General features: G+C 48.7%; 1 protein-coding gene across 1 annotated transcript in view; it reads right to left on the reverse strand.

Moving 5' to 3' along the window:
* Positions 1-23,487, reverse strand: part of RAP1GAP2 (RAP1 GTPase activating protein 2) — a 143,665-nt gene that overhangs the window by 59,538 nt on the left and 60,640 nt on the right. The window contains exon 3 of the mRNA XM_060133818.1: positions 2,157-2,192. Within this exon, the coding sequence (XP_059989801.1) occupies positions 2,157-2,192 (36 nt within the window). The remainder of the gene's footprint in view (positions 1-2,156; positions 2,193-23,487) is intronic.

Raw genomic sequence — 23,487 nt, forward strand, 5'->3', positions numbered from 1 at the left:
ATTACACACTGCCTCCCATCACTCACTGTCTAGGCCGGTGCCCTCCCTGTTTCCGCAACTTGACTGTACGTTCCCTAAACGCACATAAATCAGTTTGTAGTCCACACACTGCTGGGCACAGAGCAGGATTTTAATAACTTGCTCGTGATAATGACACAACCACTAATAATAGTTTTCCCTCAAACAGTCCCTCCCCCTCCCCCCTTAGGGAGACCTGGCTTTCCCAGGAGGACCACGCTTGCTGGTAGCAGCTGCCTTCTCAGCATCTCCACCTGCATCTCAGGCCTGTTGTGGGCACGCTCTCTGCCTCTCCTCCTAGAGCTTCCATCACTACCGGATCCTCCTTCCTGGAGCCTGCAGCAGCTACTTAGGGTAAAGAGCACCAGAATATAGTGGCTAAGCCTTGAAGCTCTGTACTAGCCCCGAGCCCTTAAATGTTTTATTTAATATCTCTGTGCCTCAGTTTTCTCACCTGTGAAATGGGGATAATAATAATATGCCTACTTCCTGTGGGCCTTGTCAGGAAGGCACGAGATAACGCCTGTCAATCTCTGAGCCCGAGAAGTGCTTGAAATACGTGGGCTATTACCAGCATCTTCTTCCCATCTACATTTATGAAGCCTTCTGGACCTCCCCCCATATTCCCTAGGGCGGTGGTTCTCATTTGTGAGCTCTGACCCCTTGGTGAGGGGTGATTATAAAGGACCCCCAACACTGAACACTGATTTTTGTGCAATGCCTACAAAGTATTTACATATTTCTCATTTCATCCCAACAACCACGTTAAGTGGGTATTTTGCATGTAAGCGGGCGTTCTTATTTATAGAAGCTGTGATATTGTGATTTATAATAAGAAATATATATTTGGTCTTCATGCAATTTGAGGCACAGAGCTCCTAAAACGCTTGGAATTTCCTAGGTGATAAGAGCAATGGGGGCATCTTTTGTTATAGCATTTGGACTTTTGTCCTTGGTTCCTAAAACAGCTCCAGAGCCATAAAGGTGAAAGGAGTGTCTTGTTATAAGTTTATGTTAATGAGGTAACTTTTGGGAAGCCCCTAAGGATGGAGGCTTGTTGCCAGGGGAACCAACCCCAATTAGAGGGTTGGAACTTTCAGCCCCACCCCCAACCTCCAGAGAGGAGAGAGGGGCTGGAGATTCAATCAATCACCAATAGCCAATGATTTAATCAATCATGCCCATGTAAAGAAGCCTCCACAAAACCCCAAAAGGACAGGGTTTTGGGAACTTCCTGGTTGGTGAACACATGCTGTGCCCAAAGAAGGCAGAGAAGCTTGCACCCCTTCCCACATACCTTGCCCTAGGCCGTTCTTCCATCTGGCTGTTCCTGAGTTACAGCTTTTTATAATAAACTGATAATCTAGTAGTAACCCCTTTTCCTGAGTTCTGTGAGCCACTCTAGCAAATTAATCGAACCCGAGGAGGGGGTCGTGGGAACCTCCGATTTGTAGCCAGTGAGTCAGAAGCACAGGTGTCAACCTGGACTTGGGATTGGTGTTGAAGTCAGGGGAGGAGGGTGGTCTTGTGAGACTGAGCCCTTCACCTGTGGGATCTGACCCTATCTCCAGGTAGACAGTCTCAGAACTGAGTGAAACTGTAGGGCACCCAGCTGGTTTCGCAGAACTGTTTAGTGTGAGAAAACTGCCACACGTCTGGTGTCAGAGTGAGGTGAGAACAGTGCTGTGAGTAGACAGAAAACAGGAGCGAGAAGCTTAGAAAAGGGAAGGAATTAGTGCTAGCGAGTGTTAGATGCAGGATTTGAACTCAGGTCTGTCTCCCACTCCACTGCTCTGCCTCGCAGACGTGAGATGAGTCCCCTAAGAAGGGGCTTTCTTTCCAACCCATTGCCGGAACAACGGACCCCCTCAAACTCTCCCCACATCCGTCTGCCCTGCTGGCAGGTTCTGTTTGTCTTCTCTCCATCCTTCAGGCGGGAGCCGTCCCAGGATCCTCTGTGCCGTTCGACCTGGAAATGGCCTCAGGCGGTCCAGGCCATCAGGACTGTGAGTTCTCTCTTCTCTGCCCTCCCTCCGAGCACCCGAGTTTTGCCTGTGGGTTCTGCTGTTGTCGTGTCCGCTGAGGTCACTGCAGCATCCCCACCCGGTGCCTGGCTCCCCGACAATGAAGATGCTCACCTGCATTTTCTCCAGCATCTCAAAGAACTCCGCTGACTGAAAGACACAAAGAGGGCGGGGAGAGAAAGATGGGGCATCAGCCAGGAGGTCTGCTGAGAAAGCCTCTGCGCTGACCGTCTGGAAGCTCAACCCAGGACTTCCCCAGGGACAAAATTCATTCGGATCAAGAGAGATCATTTGATCTTGCCTTTGCAGGGCTGGAGGGCCAGAATACCCCATACAACAAGAGCGGGAGAAAAGCATGCCCGGCCTGGCAAATGGCCCTGGGGAGAACAGTTACGCAGTCTCTGTCAAGAGGGAGGGGTCCCTGGGAAAAGCTAAGGTCTCCAAAAGCCCTGGGATTCAGCCTCCAGCAGGATTCGTGTTTGGGACGTTTTCAGCCCAACAGTGAGGCCAAGATGTCCCACACAAGTCGTTTTCCAACTTTTGTGGCAACACACAGCTCTTCTGTCTTCTCACAGAAGTCTCACTTAGAACTCCAACCTCTGGCCAAGGCAGAGCCCCTGATGTGCCACCTCTGCCTGCCCCTGTCCCCTGTCCCCAAGGCACCTTTTGGGACCCAAGAACTGGTGAGCAAAACCTAAACACCATTGAACTGCAGCCTCCAGTGGCCTGGATGGGTTATTTTTAAAATCGTAAACTACGTAAGTCCAAACTTTCAACCTACTTTGGTGCCACCCTTGTAAACTCCAGGTAAGACCAAAAGGAGAAAAAGTGGAATGAAAGGGTGAGGGACTGAAAGCTCTACCCTAATAAACACACGCAGAGGTTGCCCCAGAAGTGTCCCCACTTCCCGTTCTGGAAAAACAGCTACACTTTTTTGTCATAAGATCACTGCCCACATCAGGGCACTGGCAAGCCACGAGTTAATGAGCGCCCAGAAGAGACAGTCCCCGGATGAATAGGAAACAAAAGAAAGCAGTGAAAAGGAAACATGTCCTTGTCACTTCTTCATGCAGAGGCAGGGCATCCACCCTGCTTTCCTCTGCAGGCACCAATGGGCCAGAACTGCCTGCAGCCCCGTCACCCTCAGCATTCTCAGAAGAGAACCACCATGGAAAGGACCCTTGTGGAGTCACCTGCAGAGACCTGGCCCTGCTGCAGACTCCAAGTGACCTCTCCCAGGCTAAAGGTGGCCCATCAGAGGCGAAGAGTCTCTGACCCCCCAGCAGTTCAGGTTCCAGGGTCTGGAAACCCCGCTTGTGAATGTACAGGGTTGAGGACAAGCTTGGGTCACCCACACCAAGCACCCTTGACCAGAAGCGGCCATCAAACACCCAGCTCTCAAACCTATCCTTCCCACTCGTTCTGTGTATTCTTACCGACTCCAATCTCCAGGATACCGAGACTAATAGACATAAAGAACTTATTCAGATCAGTAAGGCTAGAAAGATGAGCAAAAAGAGGACAAGGAGGTAGAAACAATCAACATTTTAAATACACAGACCTCTGACCCAACAATTCCTCTTCGAAGAATGTGTACTATAAACACACTTACACGTGAACACAAAGACAGATACAATATAATGGCCATTGCAGCATTTTTTGTAACAGCAAAAAATGGAAACAACTTAAATGTAGGAAATTGGCTAGAATAAGCTACATAGAATAAAATACAAATACTACGAAAGACTGTGTGCCCATAACTGAGATGAAATGAACAATTCCTAGCAATCCACAAACTACCAAAACTGACCTGGGAAGAAACAGAAAATCTAAAAAGACCTATATTAAATAAAGAGATTGAATTAGTAATCAAAAAAACTACCCACAAAGAGAAGCCCAGGTCCAAATGGCTTCAGTTGTGAATTCTACCCCTTAAAGAAGAAGTAATACTAATTCCTCACAAACTCTTCCAAAGATAGAAGAGGGAACGCTTCTCAACTTACCCCACAAGGTTAGTACTACACTGACACCAAAATTAACATCACAAGAAAAGAAAACTACAGACCAATATAGCTTATGAAAATCGATGCAAAAATTCTCAACAAAATTCTAGCAAACTGAATCCAACAACATAAAAAGAACTACTATTTGACCCAGCAATTCCACCCCTAGGTATATACCCCCAAGAGAAATGAAAACATATATTTAAAACATATGTCTCAAAAACTTGTACACTCATGTTCACAACAGCAATATTCATAATACCCCCAAAGCGGAAACAACCCAAAAAGTCCATCAACTTTTGAATAAACAAAGTATAGCATATCCATTCAATGGAATAGTATTCAGCCATTAACAACAAAAAAAGAATGAAGTACTGGCTCATGCTACAACATGTATAAACGTTGAAAACATTATGCTAAGTAAAAGAAGCCAGACACAAGAAGCCACGTGATTCCATTAATATAAGATATCCAAAACAGGCAAATCAAAAAGACAAAAAGTAGATTTGTGGTTGCTTAGGGCTGAGGGAAATGGGGGATTTGGAAGGTGATAACTAAAGGATATATGGTTTCTTTCTGAGCTGATGAAAATGTTCTAAAATTGACTGTGGGTAACGGTTACAGAATTCTGTAAATATACTAAAAACCATTAAGCTGTGAACTTTAAATGGGTGCCTTTATGGTACTGAATTCTATCTCAATAAAGCTGTTCAAAAAGAAAAACTACTCGGTTATTCAAAAAGAAAGCAGTAGATCTATATTACTTATATAAGGTGCTCTCCAAGATATATTAAGGGGGGGGGTGCAAATCAGAACATCACATAGAATACGATCCCCTTTTAATAAAAACAAAACCTAAAAAGACCTATATGTATGTATATAAATGCATAGAAAATAATACAGAAGATACCTCACACTATCAAAAAGTGATTATATCGAGAAGGCAGAGAGAATAGTGAAGGGGGGTTTGCTTTATACATGGCCTGCTTCACAAGCAGGTAGACCTACATTACTGGCATAATTCAATTTCAAAGAAATAAGTTTTGGAAAGGAAAACAGAAAAATGTGCAAAGGACAGGAACAAACAACTTGCTAAAGGAGAAATATAAAATGACCAATAAACAATTGGAACATGCCCAACCTCCCAAGTTATGAAAGAAATTAAGATAATAGTAAGATAACATCTTTCACCTATCAGATTGGCCACAATTAAAAAGAAAATCCAGTGTTGGCAAGGACTGTAGGTAAGTGTGCACCTGGTACTTTCTGAAGGGCAATTTGGTACTATGTGTCCAAAGCCTGAAAAATGTTCATGTATTTTGGCCCATAAACCCACTTAAAGGAATTTACCCGAAAGCAATATTTGGGCAACTACACAAAGATATGTATACAAGGATATCTGTCGAAACACTGTTTATGGGTAAAAAAAGTGGAAAGAGCCGAAGTACCCATCAATGAGGGAAAGAATAAATCATACAAGGAAGTATGCCCATACAATAAAATAAGAGGAGATCTGTGTTGATTATGCTACTAGGAAGATTCACATTGTACTGTTAAGTGAGAAAAGTAGGGTTTAGAACAATGTGACCCCTTTTTTCTCAACATATATGTCTTCATCTTGAATACACACATCACCCCTCGAGAGAAAAATATGTTGAAGCATATATGTCAAAATGAGTTATAAGTTAAGGATAATTTTTTTGCTTTTCAGTATTTTTTAAATTTTCTATAACAATTATAAATTATTTTTGCAATTAATCAACTGCAAAGACTTCAACACATAAGCAGAGGCTCTGGCATGCCTTTCTTTGCTTCTCCCAACTCCTGCTACATGCCTTTCCTGTACCCTCCTAAGACGCTGTGCCCAAGGACCCAAGTTATACAGCCTTTTGTGCCCACAGAAAGCCCCTGAATTCAGGCCATTTCCAGGTCTAACCATGGCCCTGGGTGTTATAGACTAAGAGTCACCCCCATATCCAGCTTACCCCCTGGGATCCATGTAAACTGGCAACCAAAATACCTTAGGTGTGTTCCTACACAATGTTCCTTGTGTTGGTTAATCTATTAACCCCAAATGATTAAGTGCTGGCAAGGCATGGACTGGTCACTGGAAGTACTAGGCAAGGGCTCCATTTCTAGGGTACTTGACCTTAATTATGAGACAAAGTTACACAGGGTTATGTTACAGATGACCAGGGGTTCAGAGGAGGCATGAACACTTCTTGCTGGGAGGTAAGGATATTAGTTCTGTACTGCTGTAGAACAAATTACCCCAAAACTTGGTGACTCGCAACAATGTCCATGGGTCAGGAATTCAAAAGTGGCTTCGTTGGTCAGTTCTGGCTCAGGCGGTTGCATTCAGAATGTCAGCACAGGCTGCATCACCTGAAGGCTAGATTGGGATTGGAGGATCTGCTTCCAAGATGGCGCACTCACAGAGCTGTCAGCAGGAGGGCCCAGTTCCCCATCACACAGACCTCTCCATCGGCTGCTTGAGTATCCTCAAAACGTGGCGGCTGACTCCCCCGGAGCAAGTGATCCAAGAGAGAAAGCATGAAGGAAGCTATACTACCTTTATGCCATCCCTTCCCTTTTATCCTGTTCTTTAGAAGCTAGTGTCCACGACCAGCCCTCACTCAAGGGGAGGGGAATTAGGTTCTGAAGGAGAAAAGTATCAAAGAGCTTGTGGACATATTTTAAAACTACCACATCAAGGAAGTCTTCTTGTAAGAGGCTGGATTCCAACCAGACCTTAAAAGATAAACAGAAATCACTTGATAGAGAGGGTGGAGAGGGCATTACAGGCGGTGGTAACTGTGAGGGCAAAGGTGGAGAAGCACAGTGTGTACTCAGTGAATGGCGAGTGGATGAACCTGGCTGCCTGAGGCCTCTGGGTCAACATCCTTAAGTTCATACTGGAAAGGAGGGCTGGGGTCTAGGCCTGAGAGATTCCGAACGCCAAGAATTCAGGCTTAACCTGGAAGGCGCTGGAGAGCTACTGAGGTTTGGGTACAGTAGAAAGATAAAGTCGTCCACAGTATCTGTAGGGGATTGGTTCCAGGACCCCCGTAAACACCAAAATCCGAGGATACTCAAGTCCCTTATTTCAAATGGCATAGCACCGTTGCCCCCTTTATCCGCAGGTTCCACCAACTGGGGATCAAAATCGAAATCTTTAGTTGAATCTGTGGATGCAGAACCCGTGGATACAGAGGCCAACTCAACGGGAGGGGGTAGAATCCAGTGGTCACAGCCAGGTACGGGAAGTGACCGACCTGCTACTGGCCGGCTGCGTGGTACAAGGCACGTGATTCAATCTCTCTTACTTCCCTCACCTGAAGGCGGGATCAGCCCCTGCCTTTCAGGGCTCATGTGAGGCTGAGATAAGAACGTGGACAGGAAGTGCCAGGGCCTGGTCCACAGCCAGCGCTCAGTAAACAGCAACTGCTATAAGGAACTATTAGAAAGTTCGCTCTGGAAACAAGCTTTGTCCTGTTGGGAGATGGTCTAGTACCTTCAGGACAGTTAGCTTTTCCTGATGTAGCTTTTCTTGACCTCATTGGTCTTCCGAGAGGCAGCGTGTTTCGATTACTGTTAAAAAAGGGTCTATTTCCCGAATGAAGATGCTCCGTGGCCTCAGGGCTGGCACAGGTGGTGACATGAAAGGGCTGTGATTCAGCCTCAGCCCTGAGTCACACACTGGGTGGACAGTTGCTGCGTGGACAGTGTCCAGGAGCAGAAATCAGCCAGTGGCAACTCGGCCCCAGCTGGCCTAGCCCCACTTCATGGTGACTTGTTGAACTTTCCAATGGGACAGTTCCAACCTTGGCAAAGAGCAAGTCTCCTTTTCCACCCAGAAGCAGGGTGACTCAGGCCAGCCTGGAACAGCAGCTCCGGCCACTGAGTCCCACCCTTGTCCACACCCCGTGAGGTTGCTTCACGCGGCCAAGGGCGCACAGCAGGCCCTCAGTAAATGCTCACTGACTCACTGGCATCGTCCCACAGGCCCTTTAGGACAGAAAGCCTAAAGCATTCTTCGGAAGGGGATCCCCCTCCATTGGGAAGCCAGGCGCTGGATTTTCACAGAGAAACGTAATTCGGCCTGCTCATCAATAGCGGCCCAGCTGTCTAATTTATTATTAGCAACAGCCGTCAACACCCAAATCAGAGCAGCGGCCAGCATTTCCCCTTGGGCTCTGCTTTAACAGTCAGTCAAGTAGGATGTGAAATCATCACCGAGAGCCAGCACCCAGCCGGGGAAACCACAGGCTGGGCCCCAAGGTTCGGTCCGGGTTCAAGCCGTGTCCTCCCACCTCTCAGTATAGAAACCGACCAGTCTCCCTTCAGAAGGACAAAATGCGTCCTTGCGGGGAGAAGGCCAGAGGAGGTCCCACATGGCAGGAACAGAAGTGAACAGGAACTGCAAGGCCAGTCTTGAGGAATCTTCCCGATGCCCCTACCTGTTCACTCTGGTGCCAGCCCCCTGCCCAGGTGGTGAAGAAGTAGCAGCAATGGAAGGGATAGAGCATGTGCGAGTATAGCAGGGCCACCACCCCATCTCAGCACCCTGTGCCCTTCCCGCGGGCAGGAGCGGCCTGGCCTGCCTCTCTCTGGTCCACAGCAGCTCTGCACGTGGACGTGACCTTTCCTGGCAGATGGGTGGCCACCTGTCCTCTCCTTCTTGCTGCATCGCAGGAAGGGCCCCCACCAGCACACCCCCCCTCTCTTTCTGACCCTAGTTGAAGTCGCGCCCACTGCCATCCATCTGCTGCCCACCAGATCCCTGCGGGGGGTCCTGCCCTAGCTCTGGCCTCCTCTGCTTCCCTCCTGCAGGCAGGCTGTATTTGTGTGTGAGCAGTCTGCCCAGAAGGTACCACACGCCCACTGCTCACACACAGGACGAGGCCATCTGAGCGCCTGCACCTTGGAACAAGGCTCAAAACGGCACCGACTCACAGGGCTGTGGTGGGATAACGTGAGCCAGTCTGCAGAGCCGGACACAGCACCCAACGCAGAACTCGCTCCGTGCACAGCAGCAAGTGTCTCCTTATCCCACCTCAAGCCAGGGCATGCATGAGGAGGCCAACAGCAACCAGAAACGGTAAAATAAGACAAGGATGGAGGACAAGGTGTCTTCCCCCCGACACAGTCCCAGGAGAATGGGATGGAGATGTGGGCTGGGTGGTGCTGAGGAGAGGAAGAAAACGGGTCTGAGCAGGTTTCCTCATTACACAGAGAAGGAAGACATCACAGAAGAAAAGGATTTCTGGAGAGTTTTGTAGAGATTTTTGGAAAGCTGGGAGAGCCGGGAACCCAGAGCACACACCCCATCAGGAGCCAGACCGATGTGTCCCAAGGCCACCCAAGCACAGTACATGCTGCGCTGCCCTGGCTCTGCTGCTGGCTCAGAGGCCCCCATCCAGAGGACATCAGGATGAGGGCCAGCTGGCCGCCACTCTGGTTGCTGGAACCTGCAGAAGAAGGCAAAGGGCGGTTCACTAGAATAGAAGGTCCTTGAGGGGAGGGCTCTGATTATTTTGTTCACTGCTATATCCCTGGATGTACAGCTGCCTGGCACAGAGGAGATGCTCCAGAAACATTTCCTGAATGAATGAGAATGAAGTGGGCAGGGGAGACTGACTCCTAGGCCTGTGGGTGGCCGAGGCTATCTCCTCAGGATGGCTACAGTCAGGGGCAGGACAGGCCAATGCATGTGCTAGTAAGGGCTGTCTCTTCTCTGGCCACAGACTGTACCCCTCACCCTGGACAGCCAACAGGTGTCCCCAGTAAGTTGCATCCAGGTCCTATTCCAACCAAGCCTCCTTCCCCGCTCTCCCCCGTGCAACCTTCATGCTTCTCTTTCCCTTCCTTGGTCTGCCTTTGTACCAACTCACACTGAACACAGCTCCTCAGCTGCTTGAGGCCTGCAGAGGCACAGCTTCGACTACGTCAGCTTGGGCCAGGCGCATACAAGGCTCTCTATTACCTATGGCAATGGTGATACAACGGAATTACCGGGAGAGCGTGTTAAAACACAGGTTCCTGGCCCCGGCCCTAGGGAATCTGCATTTCTAACACATTCCCAGGTGATACAGATACACCTGATCCAGGCACTACACTGTGAGAACCACTGACCTATGGAATTATAATGTTTAATGCAGGGGGTGTGTGAAAGGGACCAACCTGGCCAGAGCAGAGATTGGGCAGGGAGGAAGGGTGGGAGGATGGACATCTTAAAAATGACGCAGATTTATATTTAAATCTGTAAGAGAGGATTTGAAAATGCAAATGACTACAAGTACCAGGCAAGTAACATAAAAGGATGAAGAGATAATAAGAGATTGAATCGGTAATCCAAAACCTCCCAGCAAAGAAAAGTCCAGGATCAGATGGCTTCCATGGTAAATTTCACCAAACATTTAAAGAAGAATTAGCACTAATCCTACATAAACTCTTCCAAAACACTGAAGAGGAAGGAACACTCCTTAATTCATTCTGTGAGACCAGAAATACCAAAACCATACTAAGAAACTACAAGGAAACAAAACTACAGACCAATATCCTTGATGGATATAGATGTAAACGTTCTCAACAAAATACTAGCAAACTAAATCCAACAGCACATTATACATTGTGACCAGGTGGGATTTATCCCAGGAGTGCAAGTTTGATTCAACATAAGAAAAGCAATCAATGTAATATATCACATTCCTAGAATGAAGGGAGAAACCACATAATCATCTCGGTTGATGCAGAAAGAGCACTTGACACAATCTAACACCCTTTCTTGATAAAAACACCCGGAACACTAGGAATAGAAAGGAACTTCCTCAACATGATAAAGGGCTTTTTTTTTTAATCCCCAGCTAACATCATGCTCAATGATACTGAAAGCTTTTCCCCTAAGACCAGGAACAAAACAAGGATGCCCACTTTCACCACTACTATTCAGTGTACTGAAAGTTCTAGCCAGAGCGATTAGAGAAAGAAATGAAAGGCATTCATATTGAAAAGGAAAAATAAAACTATCTCTATTTGCAGATGACATAATCCAATATAGAAACCTGAAGAATACACAAAACCACTACTAGAGCTAATAAAGGAAGTCAGCGAGATTGCAGAGTACAAGATCAACATACAAAAGTCATTTGTATTTCTATACACCAGCTATGAACAATCTGAAAATAAAATTAAGAAAACAATTCCATTTGCAAGAACATCAAAAAGAATAAAATACCTAGAACAATTTAAACACGGAGGTAAGAGATTCACACACTGAAAACTAAAAAACTTTGATGAAAGAAATTAAAGAAGACTTAAATAAATGGTATGACATTCCTTGTTCATGGGTTGGAAGACTCAATACTGCTAAGATGGCAGTAATCACCCAAAGTGATCTACAGATTCAATCCAATCCCTATCAAAATCCCAGCTGGATTTCTTTGCAGAAATTGAAAAGCTTATCCTAAAATTGATGTGGGAACTCAAGGAACTCAGAAAGCCAAAACATTCTTGAAAAAGAACTCACAATTCCCAATTCCAAAACTTACTACAAAGCTACAGTGATCAAAACAGTGTGGTACTAGCATAAGGATAGACATATAGACCAATGGAATAGAATTTAAAGTCCAGAGATAAATCCATGCATTTATGGTCAACTGACTTTTGACAAGGGGGTCAAGACTAATCGATGGGGAAAGAACAGTCTTTTCAACAAATGGTGCTAGAAAACTGGATACCCACATGCAAAAGAAATGAAGTTGGACACCTATACCTCAAACCATATACAAAAATACAAAAAGCAACAACCTAAACCTAAGAGCTAAAACTGTAAAACTCTTAGAAGAAAACATAAGTTAAATCTTCATGATCTTAGATTTGGTAATGGATTCTTAAATATGACACCAATAAAAAAGGAAATATAAATTACTGAACTTCATCAAAATTTAAAACTTTTGTGCCTTAATGGACACTATCAAGAAAGTAAAAAGACAACCAACATAATGGGAGAAAATATTTGTAAATCATATATCTGATAAGCACCTAGCATCCAGAATATATAAAGAACTCTTACAACTTAACAAAAAGACAAACAACCCAATTTAAAAATGGGCAAAGAACTTGAATAGACGTTTCTCCAAAGAAGATGCACAAATTGACAATAGGCACATAAAAAAAATGCTCCACGTCATTGGTCATGGGGAAATGCAAATCAAAACCACAATGAGATACCACTTTCATACCCACTAGGATGGCTATAATCAAAAAATAGAAAATAACAGGTGTTGGCAAGCATGTGGAAAAACTGGAACCCTCATACATTGCTGGTGGGAATGTAAAATGGTACAGCTGCTGTGGAAAACAATTTGGCGGTTCCTCAATAAGTTAAACATAGAGCTGCCATATGACCCAGCAATTCCATTCCTAGGTAGATACCCAAAGAACTGAAAACAGGTACCCAAACAAATACTTGCACAAGAATGTTCTTCCCTTGTACACTAAAGAGCCGCGCTATTCACACTTGCCAAAAGGTGGAAACGACCCAAATGTCCATCAATTGTTGGTTGGATAAACAAACTGTGGACACACAACGGAATATCATTCAGGCATAAAGAGGAGTGAAGTGCTAATAAATGTTTCAATGGGAATGAACCTCAAAAACATCCCATGTGAAAGATGCCAGAAACAAAAGGTCGCATACTGTATGATTCCATTTCTGTAAAATATCTGGAATAGGTAAATCAATCCATAGAGACAGAAAGCAGATGGGTGGTTGCCAGGGGCTGGAGTTGAGGGAGAATGGAGAGCAACAGCTTAATGGGATTTTATTTGGAGGTGATGGAAATAGTTTAAAACTAGGTAGAGGCGATGGTTGCAAAATATTGTGACTATACTAAATGCCACTGAATTATTCACTTTATTTATTTTTTTTGATGTGGATCATTTTTAAAGTCTTTATTGAATTTGTTACACTATTGCTTCTGTTTTATGTTTTGTGTTTTTTGGCCCCGAAGCACGTGGGAACTTTGCTCCCCGACCAGGGATCGAACCCGAACCCCCTGCAGTGGAAGGTGAAGTCTCAACCACTGGACCTCCAGCGAAGTCCCGAATTATTCACTTTAAATGATTAATTTTACATTGTGAAAATTTCCCCTCAACAACAACAACAAGAGTTGGGGGACTGAAACAAGGGTAAACTGAAGAGGACATGCTCCTTCCAAAAGAGGCAACTGCTGCTCATCTCTGCCAGGCTGCAAGAGGAAATGCAAGCTCGATGTTACCAGAGTTTTCAACTTTTCAGGATAAGCCAGAAATCCAAATTTGTAGGTAAACTCTCCCAACTTCTATGCATTGATAACCAATTAAAAGTTTTTAGGGCTTCCCTGGTGGCGCAGTGGTTGAGAGTCCGCCTGCCGATGCAGGGGACACGGGTTTGTGCCCCGGTCCGGGAAGATCCCACATGCCGCGGAGCGGCTGGGCCCGTGAGCCATGGCCGCTGAGCCTGCGCGTTGGGAGCCTGTGCTCCGCAGCGGGAGAGGCCACAACAGTGAGAGGCCCGCGTACCGCAAAAAAAAAAAAAAAAAAAAAGTTTTTAAAATCTCTACGTAGACCAAACAAAATTCATCTATGAGCCAAGTCGGTCCACAAGACACAATTTCCAAGCTCTGCTCTGTACAATAGGGAGCCATTGAATGTTCCTGAGCTGGAAAATGAGAAGATGTAAGGAAAGTGTAGGGAGCCACAGGGAATCCTCTTTTGGGCACACGTGACATGCCAGGCACTGGGGCACTGAATCAGTGCCACCCCATTACTACAAATGCCACCCCATTAGTCCCAGGGAGGGAGGGTTAGTCCCAGGGTGGAAAGGGTTGAGTGATTAAGCAACTTGCCCAGAGTGAACACACTTAGTAAAAGGCAGAAGCCAGATTCAGGTCCAGATCTATCTGAGTTTGCCAACTCCACATCTCAACATGCGTGTCTGACAGACATCTCAGACTTAACTAGGCCCAATACAACACTCCTTAACTCTTTTTTTTTTATCATTAACTCTTTCCCTCAAAAACTTTCCTCCACCTTAGCCAGTCTCCCCATCGTCCACCCATCCTGACGCTCAGGAGAAAACCCCCCAGGATTATCACTGATTTCTTCCTCATTCCCCACACGCAACAGACCTGCAAGTCCACTGTCAAAACATATCCCAAGTCTGAGCACGTCTCAGCAGCTCCCCCACCTCCATCAGCTCTCACTGTCCCTCATCAGGACCATGTAGCAGCCTCCCAGCCTCCACACCAATGCCTTCCTAATCAGCCCCCCGGACAACAGCCACATGGTCTTTCTGAAAGATAAATCAGATGACATCCGTATCCACCTTAAAACCCTCCAATGCACCACTCCATATCCTGCCAAGGTCCAGGGGCGTCAGGCCATTTCGGTTTGTAACAGTGTCACCAGGCTCACACTCTGCCCCCCATTCCGGAGCCAGTGGTAGCACAGCCTGAGATTGGGGGACTCCTTGGTCCAACCCGCTAACAAGTGTCCTATCACTCCCCACACTCATCCCTAAACTGTCACAGCCCGCGAAGGGAAAGAAAGGGAAGAACACAGCCCACTCCCGCCTGCAGCAGGTAGGTCGTGAATGAGAAGAGGCCAGCAGTTCCAAACTGGCCGAGTCAGCCTGGGTCTCCATGCGCACAGGGGCCTGGCACAGATGAAACGGGGGGCCCACAGAGCCTCCAGGGACTGTCTGACTTGGCAGGAAAGGACCTTAACTCCCAGGCCAGCAGGAATGTCACACACAGCACTCCCAAGTGTCACACTAACAGCACAGCTTGGAGGCTCTGTGACAGGACAGAGTCCCCTGCCAGGGCCATCCCAGGCACACAGCACAAAGGAGAGAGGGCTGGACCCACAGGGCTGGTCCGCCAGCTCCAAGTGCCTGGAGCCAGGCGGAAGCCCAGCTACAGAGTCCCTCCCTCTCTCACCCTGGCCCCCCACCTGGCACAGCCTGCAGTTGGCTGAGGGTCCCCTCAGGCCCTCACCCAGCATCAGGAAGCCTTGACAGAGGAGCACAGGGGTGAGCTCTGCCCAGCCTCATGCCAGGACCGCCACACCAGGGAGGAAAGGCTCTGGTCCCCGATTCTGTCCCACGCCCTCCCATGTCCCCTCCACACACACAATCCCCTCTGTCCCTAATCTCTGTTCCTCCTTCCCCTGAGTGACAGGTGGCTTCCATACCCCACGATAGGCCAGCAGGCACCAGGGGCTCCCTTCCAGGTCACAGCAGGAGGGGTCCTGGCTCCTCCCTGACCCAGCCACTCCAGGCCACCTGTGTGGACAGGCACTGCCCCATAGCACGGATGCACTCACCAAAACGTTCTTTAAGAAATCCATCATCTTCCACTAGTGCCTTCCCTGGCGAGTCAGGGGGCCCTGACTGTCTGTCTGAGCAACACTGTAGCTGTGGCTGCTACCACCCCAGCTGCTGCTGCTGCTTCTGCTGCTGCTGACGTTGAACAACTTCCTTAAGATTAAACAAGGAACTGCAGGATTTGGGTGTCCGCCCGGAGCTATTATTCCACACTGACTAGACCTGACCTTTGACCCCTCCTTTGCCAGTGCTGTTTTTCTAGGGAGCCCAGGGCTGGTGGAGCCACTACACATCATATGTAGTAAGGGCAAGGGGTCCATCCCAGGGGAGAGGCACCATGCCAGCAGGTTGTAAGGGGAGACCCATTTAGGGGTGTGGGAAAGTCAGGGTGCGGGAAGCATTCCTGTCTTTCCATCCCTAACTTTTTTTTTTTTTTTTTTTTTGGTCCCACCATGCGGCATGTGGGATCTTAGTTCCCTGATCAGGGATCAAACCCATGCCCCTTGCAGTGGAAGCACAGAGTCTTAACCACTGGACCACCAGGGAAGTCCCTCCATTCTTATCTCGAGTGAGTTCTCAATGCTGCTGGCCTGTGATGCGTGACGGGAGGAAAGGCTGGGGCACAGGATGCTGTGGGACTCAAGGCTGGGACCTCAATTTTCCATCTGCGAATTGAGATGCTCCATGTGTAAGGAGAATAAAAACGAAGTAGAAGAAAGAAGACAGGTGCCTGCACCTTTAAAGGCATGCACATGGCCCTCACAGAGCCCCAAACTTCCTACTCAAAGGTTTGAAGAAACAGCTAAAAGAGTAAGACATGGTTCCCTTGCAGGTGGGGCTTGTAGGAGGGGGCAGAGGCAAGGTGAACTGCTTTCTTTCACAAAACAGCCTGGGTTTTGTTTTTTAATCACTGCATGTATTACTTTGGTTTAAAAAAAATTTTTAATGTGCCTTAAAAAAGAGAGCGATCCTCACGTCCTGTGGCTCTCCCACAAGGAAAATTAAAAATAAATAAAGCAAATGGCTTGGGAAAACTCATACTCCATCTACGGCCCAGGGCCCAGAGCACCGAGTGATGTGCTATTAACAAGAGTGAGAAACCAGGCCCCAGAGCTCAGCCCAGGGCTCACCTGGGTCTTGGAGTCTCTTCCAACACTAATAAACACATCACATTTAATATCTATCCACTACCCTCGGTCCTGTTCCAGCTTTGGGAGAAAAGCAATGTCCCAGCTCAAAAGGAAAGGAATGAATTTTTAAATCCCTCAAAAAAAAGGCAGCATGGTGTGGAAGAAATAGCCCTGGACTTACCGTTCAGCAGACAAGGTTTTAACCCACGGCTCTGCACCTTACAAGCTGTGCAAGGCTGGTTACTCAGCCTCTGAGCCTTAGTTTCCACATCTGTAAAATGGAAAAATCTGACCCCCTCTGCACAGCGGTTGTAGGATAAGGTATGGTGTATATAATGCGTCCAGGGAGGGTGGGGCACAAATACCCTCAGTAAATGGCAACTATTTTGATCTTCATTCCTTCATCCCAGTGCAGGCGCCGTACTCACTCTTCATGCCCCGGCCCCCAAGACAGTGTGAAAAGTACCCCACCACCTGCCCAGCCAAACCCAGGCAGCCGATCTTGTCTCTGCTTTCCCTCCTCCAGCCCAGCCTGCCGCCAGACACACAGCCCACCCCCTCTGTCCAACGCAGCCCCATCCTGCACTTGTTTGAGCCCCAGAAACCACAACAGCATCAGGGGGAGATCAGAGAGGCCAGGAAATGTCCCCAGGGACTGGAGGAGGGCACAGCTCAATCGAGGTCAAAGAAGGTCTTGGCATGAGTCCATCCCTGGGGGCTTCAAGTGACAGTGAAGGTCAGGGAAGGGGGGATGTGAACTGAGCCATCTCACACATTTGGAGAAGTCACGTGCTAGAGGAAACCCTGGCTACAGAGAAGGCTGGCAATGTCCATTCCAGCTCTTACAATTCTGATATAAAAGATCATGTTAGTAGAAGGGATGTGATCAAGCTCACCAGCCTCCCTGCCCCCAAAGGGGTCCCACTGGGCTGTCCCTAACGAGCCCTTCTCTCCTTCCCCGGGAGAAAGGAACCCTGGATAAGGCTCCTGCATCCTCAGTATCCTCCCTGCTCCCTCCCACACCTGCTTCTGGCTCATCTGCATTCCTGCTCTGGGCCAATGAGTCAATACCAGGGCCCCACCCCCCCACCCCACCTTTGCAGCCAAGCTCTCCAGGACATGCCACATCCAGAACACTTCTGCAAGGCCCTTGGCCACAGCACGCCAGGGTCCATGAAGCCTTGTGGTCCAAGCCCCTGCCTCTGCACAGGAACACATCCAGAGGCGGCGAGGAAGAAGAGAGAGAGAGGCAACTAACATACTGATTCCCTCTGGGCCAGGCACTGGCTTGGGGCTGGGGACCCTGGGAAGATCAGCCTCAGTCCCTCTCCTCCTACCTACTCCCCTTTACTTGGTTGACTCCTACTTGTCCTTTAGGCCTTAGCTTGAAGGTCACCTCCTCCAGGAAGCCTTCCTGGCATCCACCCCTCCCCCAGGTAGTACTCCCATAGTATCCTGCATATACCCTATCGAGTCTCTTACCTCCCTGCATTATAATTTCTCAATTAATTGTTTCCCCCACTTCATCTGTTAACCTCAGCACCTGGCACATAGGTGTTCAATAAATACTTGCTGAATGAAGGACTGAATAAAGGAACTGACTTCCATCTAAAGACTAAGACAATCACAGAAGTAAATAATTAGAACTCAATAAAATAGGAACAGTAATGGGAGTGCCAACGCCTGTATGGACCCAAAGAGGAGTGGACAATGGCTGTGCTGCAAGGGAGGGACCTTCCGAAAGGGGCTACTCTCCCTATTTTGCAGATAAGGCCGTGGAGGTACAAGAAAATCAAGTCCTGCATCTCAGGACACACAGTGGTAGAGCAGGAGTCAATATCCAGGCCCAGGATTCATTCCCACTACCTCCCACCTGACCCTTATGATAATCCAGGTGGGGAGGAGGTGAGAAATGAAGCTCAGAGATGGCAACGGACCTGCTTCAGGTCACACAGCCTGTGAGTAGCAGAGCCAAGTGTTCTAGGTGAAAGATGGGATGCGGGGGAGAAAAATGGAGAGGAAGAGGGGGGACAGGGAGGGAGAGAAGGTACGTGTGTTTGTGCTAAACTCAGGGGGCAGGAAGGAGACTCCAGGCGAGGAGGCCCACAGCCCTTGGCAGCATCATGAGCAGCGGTGGTAGCGTGACCCCACACTGGCGGCCTCTCCAGGGTGGGCGAGGGGTAGGGGAGTGCACATGCCAGGAAAGTGAGCCTGAGGACAGGCAAGCACAGAAGGAACGAGGGCCAGAGAGACCAACAGCTGTTCTGGTGGGGCAAAAGTGCCCACTGACCACTGGGAGACGGGAAGGAGAGATTATGGTCCGAACGCATTTCCCCTCTGTTAAATTAGCCTCCAAGCCTCTGAATGAGACCTCTCTTCCTTCAACACCAGGAAACCCACAGTTAAGAATGCCCAACAGTAATTTGATTATAAAAATCCCTGCCTGCAGCAAGGCCACTGGGATCAGCAGGGTTTCCTTCCCTGCCTGTAATTTTTCACCAGCAGCTGTGGTCCGGTAAAAAGAGCACCGGACTGGGAATCAGACAGACCAGCACCCACATCCCAGCTCAGCCTCTGGCCAGCTGTGACCTCGGGCCCCATTCTCGTCATTTGTAAAGTTGGAATAATGACCCCCACCTTCCTGTTGACAATGAAGTGAGATGACAAATGTGAATGCACCTAACACAGGGACAACAACTGATCAACAAATGTCAGCTGGCTCTAAATCTGTTGGATTTATGGGATTAATTTTGTGACGGGAGCAGCTGACGTTTACTGAACTCTCGCTACGGGTGCCAGGCCCTTGACAAAGTACTTTACGTGCATCCTCTTATCTAATCCCCATGAGCACCCACGAGGCGGTCACTATTACCATCCCCACTCTCAGGCGTGAAAACTGAGGCTGAGAGTTAAAAACCTAGTCAATAGGGGGCATCAGCGACGCAAACACAGCATCCAAGCGTCGAACCACCACACTCACAGGGCTTGGATATGTTGTTCAGAGCACCTGATTGGTCCACAGGAAGCAGGATGCTCAAATCCCACCCATCCTCCCTCAAGTCTTTCTGAAACCGCTCAGTCAGAATTCTCAGAGCACATGACTCGACTTGGGTATCATATTCTGTTAGGGGTTTTTTGTCTGTTTGGTTTTTCCAGCCATGCCACACGTTTTGCAGGATCTTAGTTCCCCGACCAGGGATTGAACCCGGGCCCACAGCAGTGGAAGCACCAAGTCCTAACCACTGGACTGCCAGGGAATTCTCCTTATATTCTGTTTTATCTGAATGGCTACTAGGACTGTCTGATCTTTCCCCTTAACTGAAAACTCCTGGCAGGCAGAAGCCATGTCTGCACACCCCAGAGTTGTACACATCCCCCATTTCGTCAAATTTTGAATGACACCCATCATAAGATACATATTATTTTATGTACCACTAACAAAGCAAAAACACCACCAAGTACAAACTATGGCACTATTGCTAGTGAAATGCAGCCTGATTTCAGAGATGTTAAATGAGACGGGGCAGGGGGGGCAGAAAGTATGTCTTCACAGCGATGAAATACAGTAGTAGATACTCAGTAATTATTTGTACTCAGTAATTATTTCTCAGGGTAGGAGAAAGAATGCTAACTTGAAATCACAAGCTTCAAGTTTGTGTCTTACCAGCTGGCTCAGGGGAGAGGGCTGCATTTCTCTAGTTCTCTTCCATTGTGGCTGTGAGAACCACAGTGAGTTCAAGAAAGTGCTTTATAAGCTGTAAAGCACTGTACCAACCTACAGTGTAAACAGCAGGAAGAGGAGACGATAGGCACCCTCCGCGGTTATGAGAGACACCAGCAGACCCTGTGTGTGTTTGCAGGAGGCTCTGTAAGCGTGTGGCTGCCCTGGCATTGCTGCTTCCAAGCTGTCCCTACCTTGGAACCACTAGACCCCAGCCCAGCACTGGTCAAGAAGTCACGGTGTGCACACCATGGAGGTTCTCCAAGCCAGGCTCTGGGGTGCCAGTTGGCAGAGTTTCTGCTTCTGATCCAGTCTGTGGCCTGAAATTTCCAGTCTTCCAACAAAGTTGGGCTCAGCTTCAGGCCTGAGCCTCACCGTGGGGGGACTGGAAAAAGAGCCTATGAACCTCATCAGGTTATTTGAAATAAACCTTGCTGGGTCTGCAACAGGGTGAACTGGAGGGTTAGGCACCCTGGGGGCAGCAACAGCCTCCACAAAGGCTTGGTGACAGAAAAGTGAGGAGGAGGTGAGTCTGGCTTTGGTCTCACCAGTGGCCATACCTGTGGCCCAGGCAAGAGGCCCAGGTCCCCCTGCTTGCATCTGTCCAGAGGAATAGGAAATAAAGCAACACCGAGGCTGAGAAGGTAGGACCAAAGAGCAGTGTTGGCCTCCCAGAAAATTCTCTGCTTCACTCCCAGCCCCCTTGTCCCTGAAATGCAATGGCTGGTGCTCCACAGCTGTGTCTCTCCTAACTGGCATGGGTGGGTGGGTGTCTAGCTGAGTGTCAGAGGCACGGTTCCCTCCCTCCATCACACCTTGGTGGCCCTCGTTCCCCAGGCAAGGTTCCTGCATAGCCAGCGTCCTTCCGACTTATCCTCGCACATTACTGCACTTCCTTCCCCTCTCCCTCACCCTTTCCCTCCCAATTCTGCCCACTTTCCTGCTGGCTCTTTGAGGGTAGAAACTGCAGGCATGCTACCAGCGCACCTGGACCCTGGGTTTGCAGCAAGAGCAGCAGAAGCCCAGCCACCACCTCTCCACCTCTCCCTCCACAAAACAAGTTTTAAGAACCAAAGAATATGAATATGTGTGTATGTGTGTGTGTGTGTGTGTGTGTGTATCTGAATTACTTTGCTGTACACGTGAAACTAACACAATATTGTAAATCAACTATACTTCAATGAAAAAAATAAAATAACCAAGCACTAAGGACCCTGGGACCGATTAGCCTCCTCCCCTAATCCTGGCCCTGATGTGCGCCTGGGAGAGAAAAGAAGCTGCAGAAGCTCCCGGGTTTGCCACTCACAGAGAACCCATCACAGAATGAATGTGGAACCTGGCGCCCCCCAGCAGACCCTGATCCTCTTCCTTGATCCCAGAAGCTGCCCAAGCCTCCCCCTCCAGGTGCCCCCACCCATAGGAGTGTCCCTGTCCTCCTGGCAGAGTCTAGTGTCATCTCAGGGACTCATGAACATACCCGGCTACCGCTGGGGAGGTGTCCTCATGCTGCCAGTCACGTGGCTGTGATCGGGGCTCAGCTGACTCATCTCCAAAACAAACATTCATCCTATTCTCACTACCCAGCTCACCCCTAGGGCAGTTTGGGCAAGACTGAGTGAGTGCAAGGACGCAACCTCACACATTTCTAAAGTAGGAGGTACCACGTACCAAGACATAGCATGTACCAACATACCTTCTCCACGGGCCTCTACCTTCTCTGTGCCTCAGTTTCCACACTCATCACGGCGTATGCAAGGTAGCCGCTCTCCCTTCCCCTACATCAGGGCTGAGCTGTCGCCCCGGAGAGATCACTAGGTGCCCTATTGCCAGCAGCAAGCTGTCTGCTGCTCCCAACACCCTCCTGCCTACGAAATGTCCCAAATGCACCACTTCTATTACAAGATGAAGAAAAACAAAGCTCCCCACCCCCCATGCCCGCATCAGCACTGTTAGTAAGTGGCAAAAACAAGGTTTAGAGATGATCCGAGTCAGAATTTCAATGATCTGTGCTCGCCTCCACCCAGGACAATAGGTTACTGGGCTTTCCCTGGGGCCAGTCCCTTGCCTGGCACATAGCCGATTCTCATCAGATGTACCAGGCTGAGAACTGAATAAATCAATACATGCTTTGTGCTTGGCTCAGCAAAGGGCAGTATCAGAAAAAAAGTCATGGGGAGCTGGTAACTTCGGGGGCTCACGCTCCCGGATGTGCCTGGGAGATGCCATCTGAGGCATCCCACCTCAGCCCTGGGCAGCCCCTAAAGGACCCCAACCTACCCCTCCCCAGATGGCAGGAGACGGCAGGAGGAAGGACGCAGCGGTTTTCACTTGAGACTAACCTTCAGGAAGGGGATGTTTGCAAATCGCACGTTCTTTTCCTTCCCCATCTTCTAGTTAATGATCACCTAAATAAATGCTTCGGTCCCAAGTGATTCTAACAGTGGGTCCCCGAGCTCCAACAGCCTAATTATACATACACAGCACGGGGGACTGTGACGCTGAACAGCCCTCTTCCCCATAAACCATATGTCAACTAACACGACTGCCCTGCCCCCTTTCGCCAGCTGGGGCTGATGAACGGGGGTGCTGGGGCTAATGAACGGGGTGCTGGGGCACATGCAGACCCTCACAAGGTCTGGGGTAGGGCCGTTGGGCTGCCTGTCCCAAGCCAAGCTATCCTGGCTGGGGAAGCATTCGGGGGCAAACACTCCCACCAACGCAGAGTCCCACAGCGCCCACCTCCGAACAGTCCCCCCAAAGGCACGATGGTACAACAAAGAGCTACCCAGACATTCACATTCACCCCACGTAAACACTCACGCAAACACACACACCTAGTCCTCGGGGGGCTTATGGGCCACCAAGGCAAGGACCGTTAGCCAGCTGCGCACGCCCTCCTGCTATAAACAGCTATCATCTCTTGCTGTTTGCAATCTGCCTGCCCAGTGGTCCCCTCCTCAAAAGCAGGCAGACAACAAAGGAGGCGCGCAGAGGGAAGGAGGCACGAAGTTAGAGACTTCGGCCTGCTTGTCACAATCCGTCCCTCTTCCACCAAAAGAGATCCGTGCGTCCCGTAGACACTTTTTAAAAATTTATTTATTTTATTTAGTTAGTTTTGGCTGCGTTGGGTCTTTGTTGCTGCGCGCAGGCTTTCTCTAGTTGCGGCAGGCGTGGGCTACTCTTCGTTGCGGTGCGCGGGCTTCTCATTGCGGTGGCTTCTCTT

The sequence above is a fragment of the Lagenorhynchus albirostris genome, chromosome 20 (genome assembly GCF_949774975.1).
Source record: "Lagenorhynchus albirostris chromosome 20, mLagAlb1.1, whole genome shotgun sequence".
NCBI lineage: Eukaryota > Metazoa > Chordata > Mammalia > Artiodactyla > Delphinidae > Lagenorhynchus > Lagenorhynchus albirostris.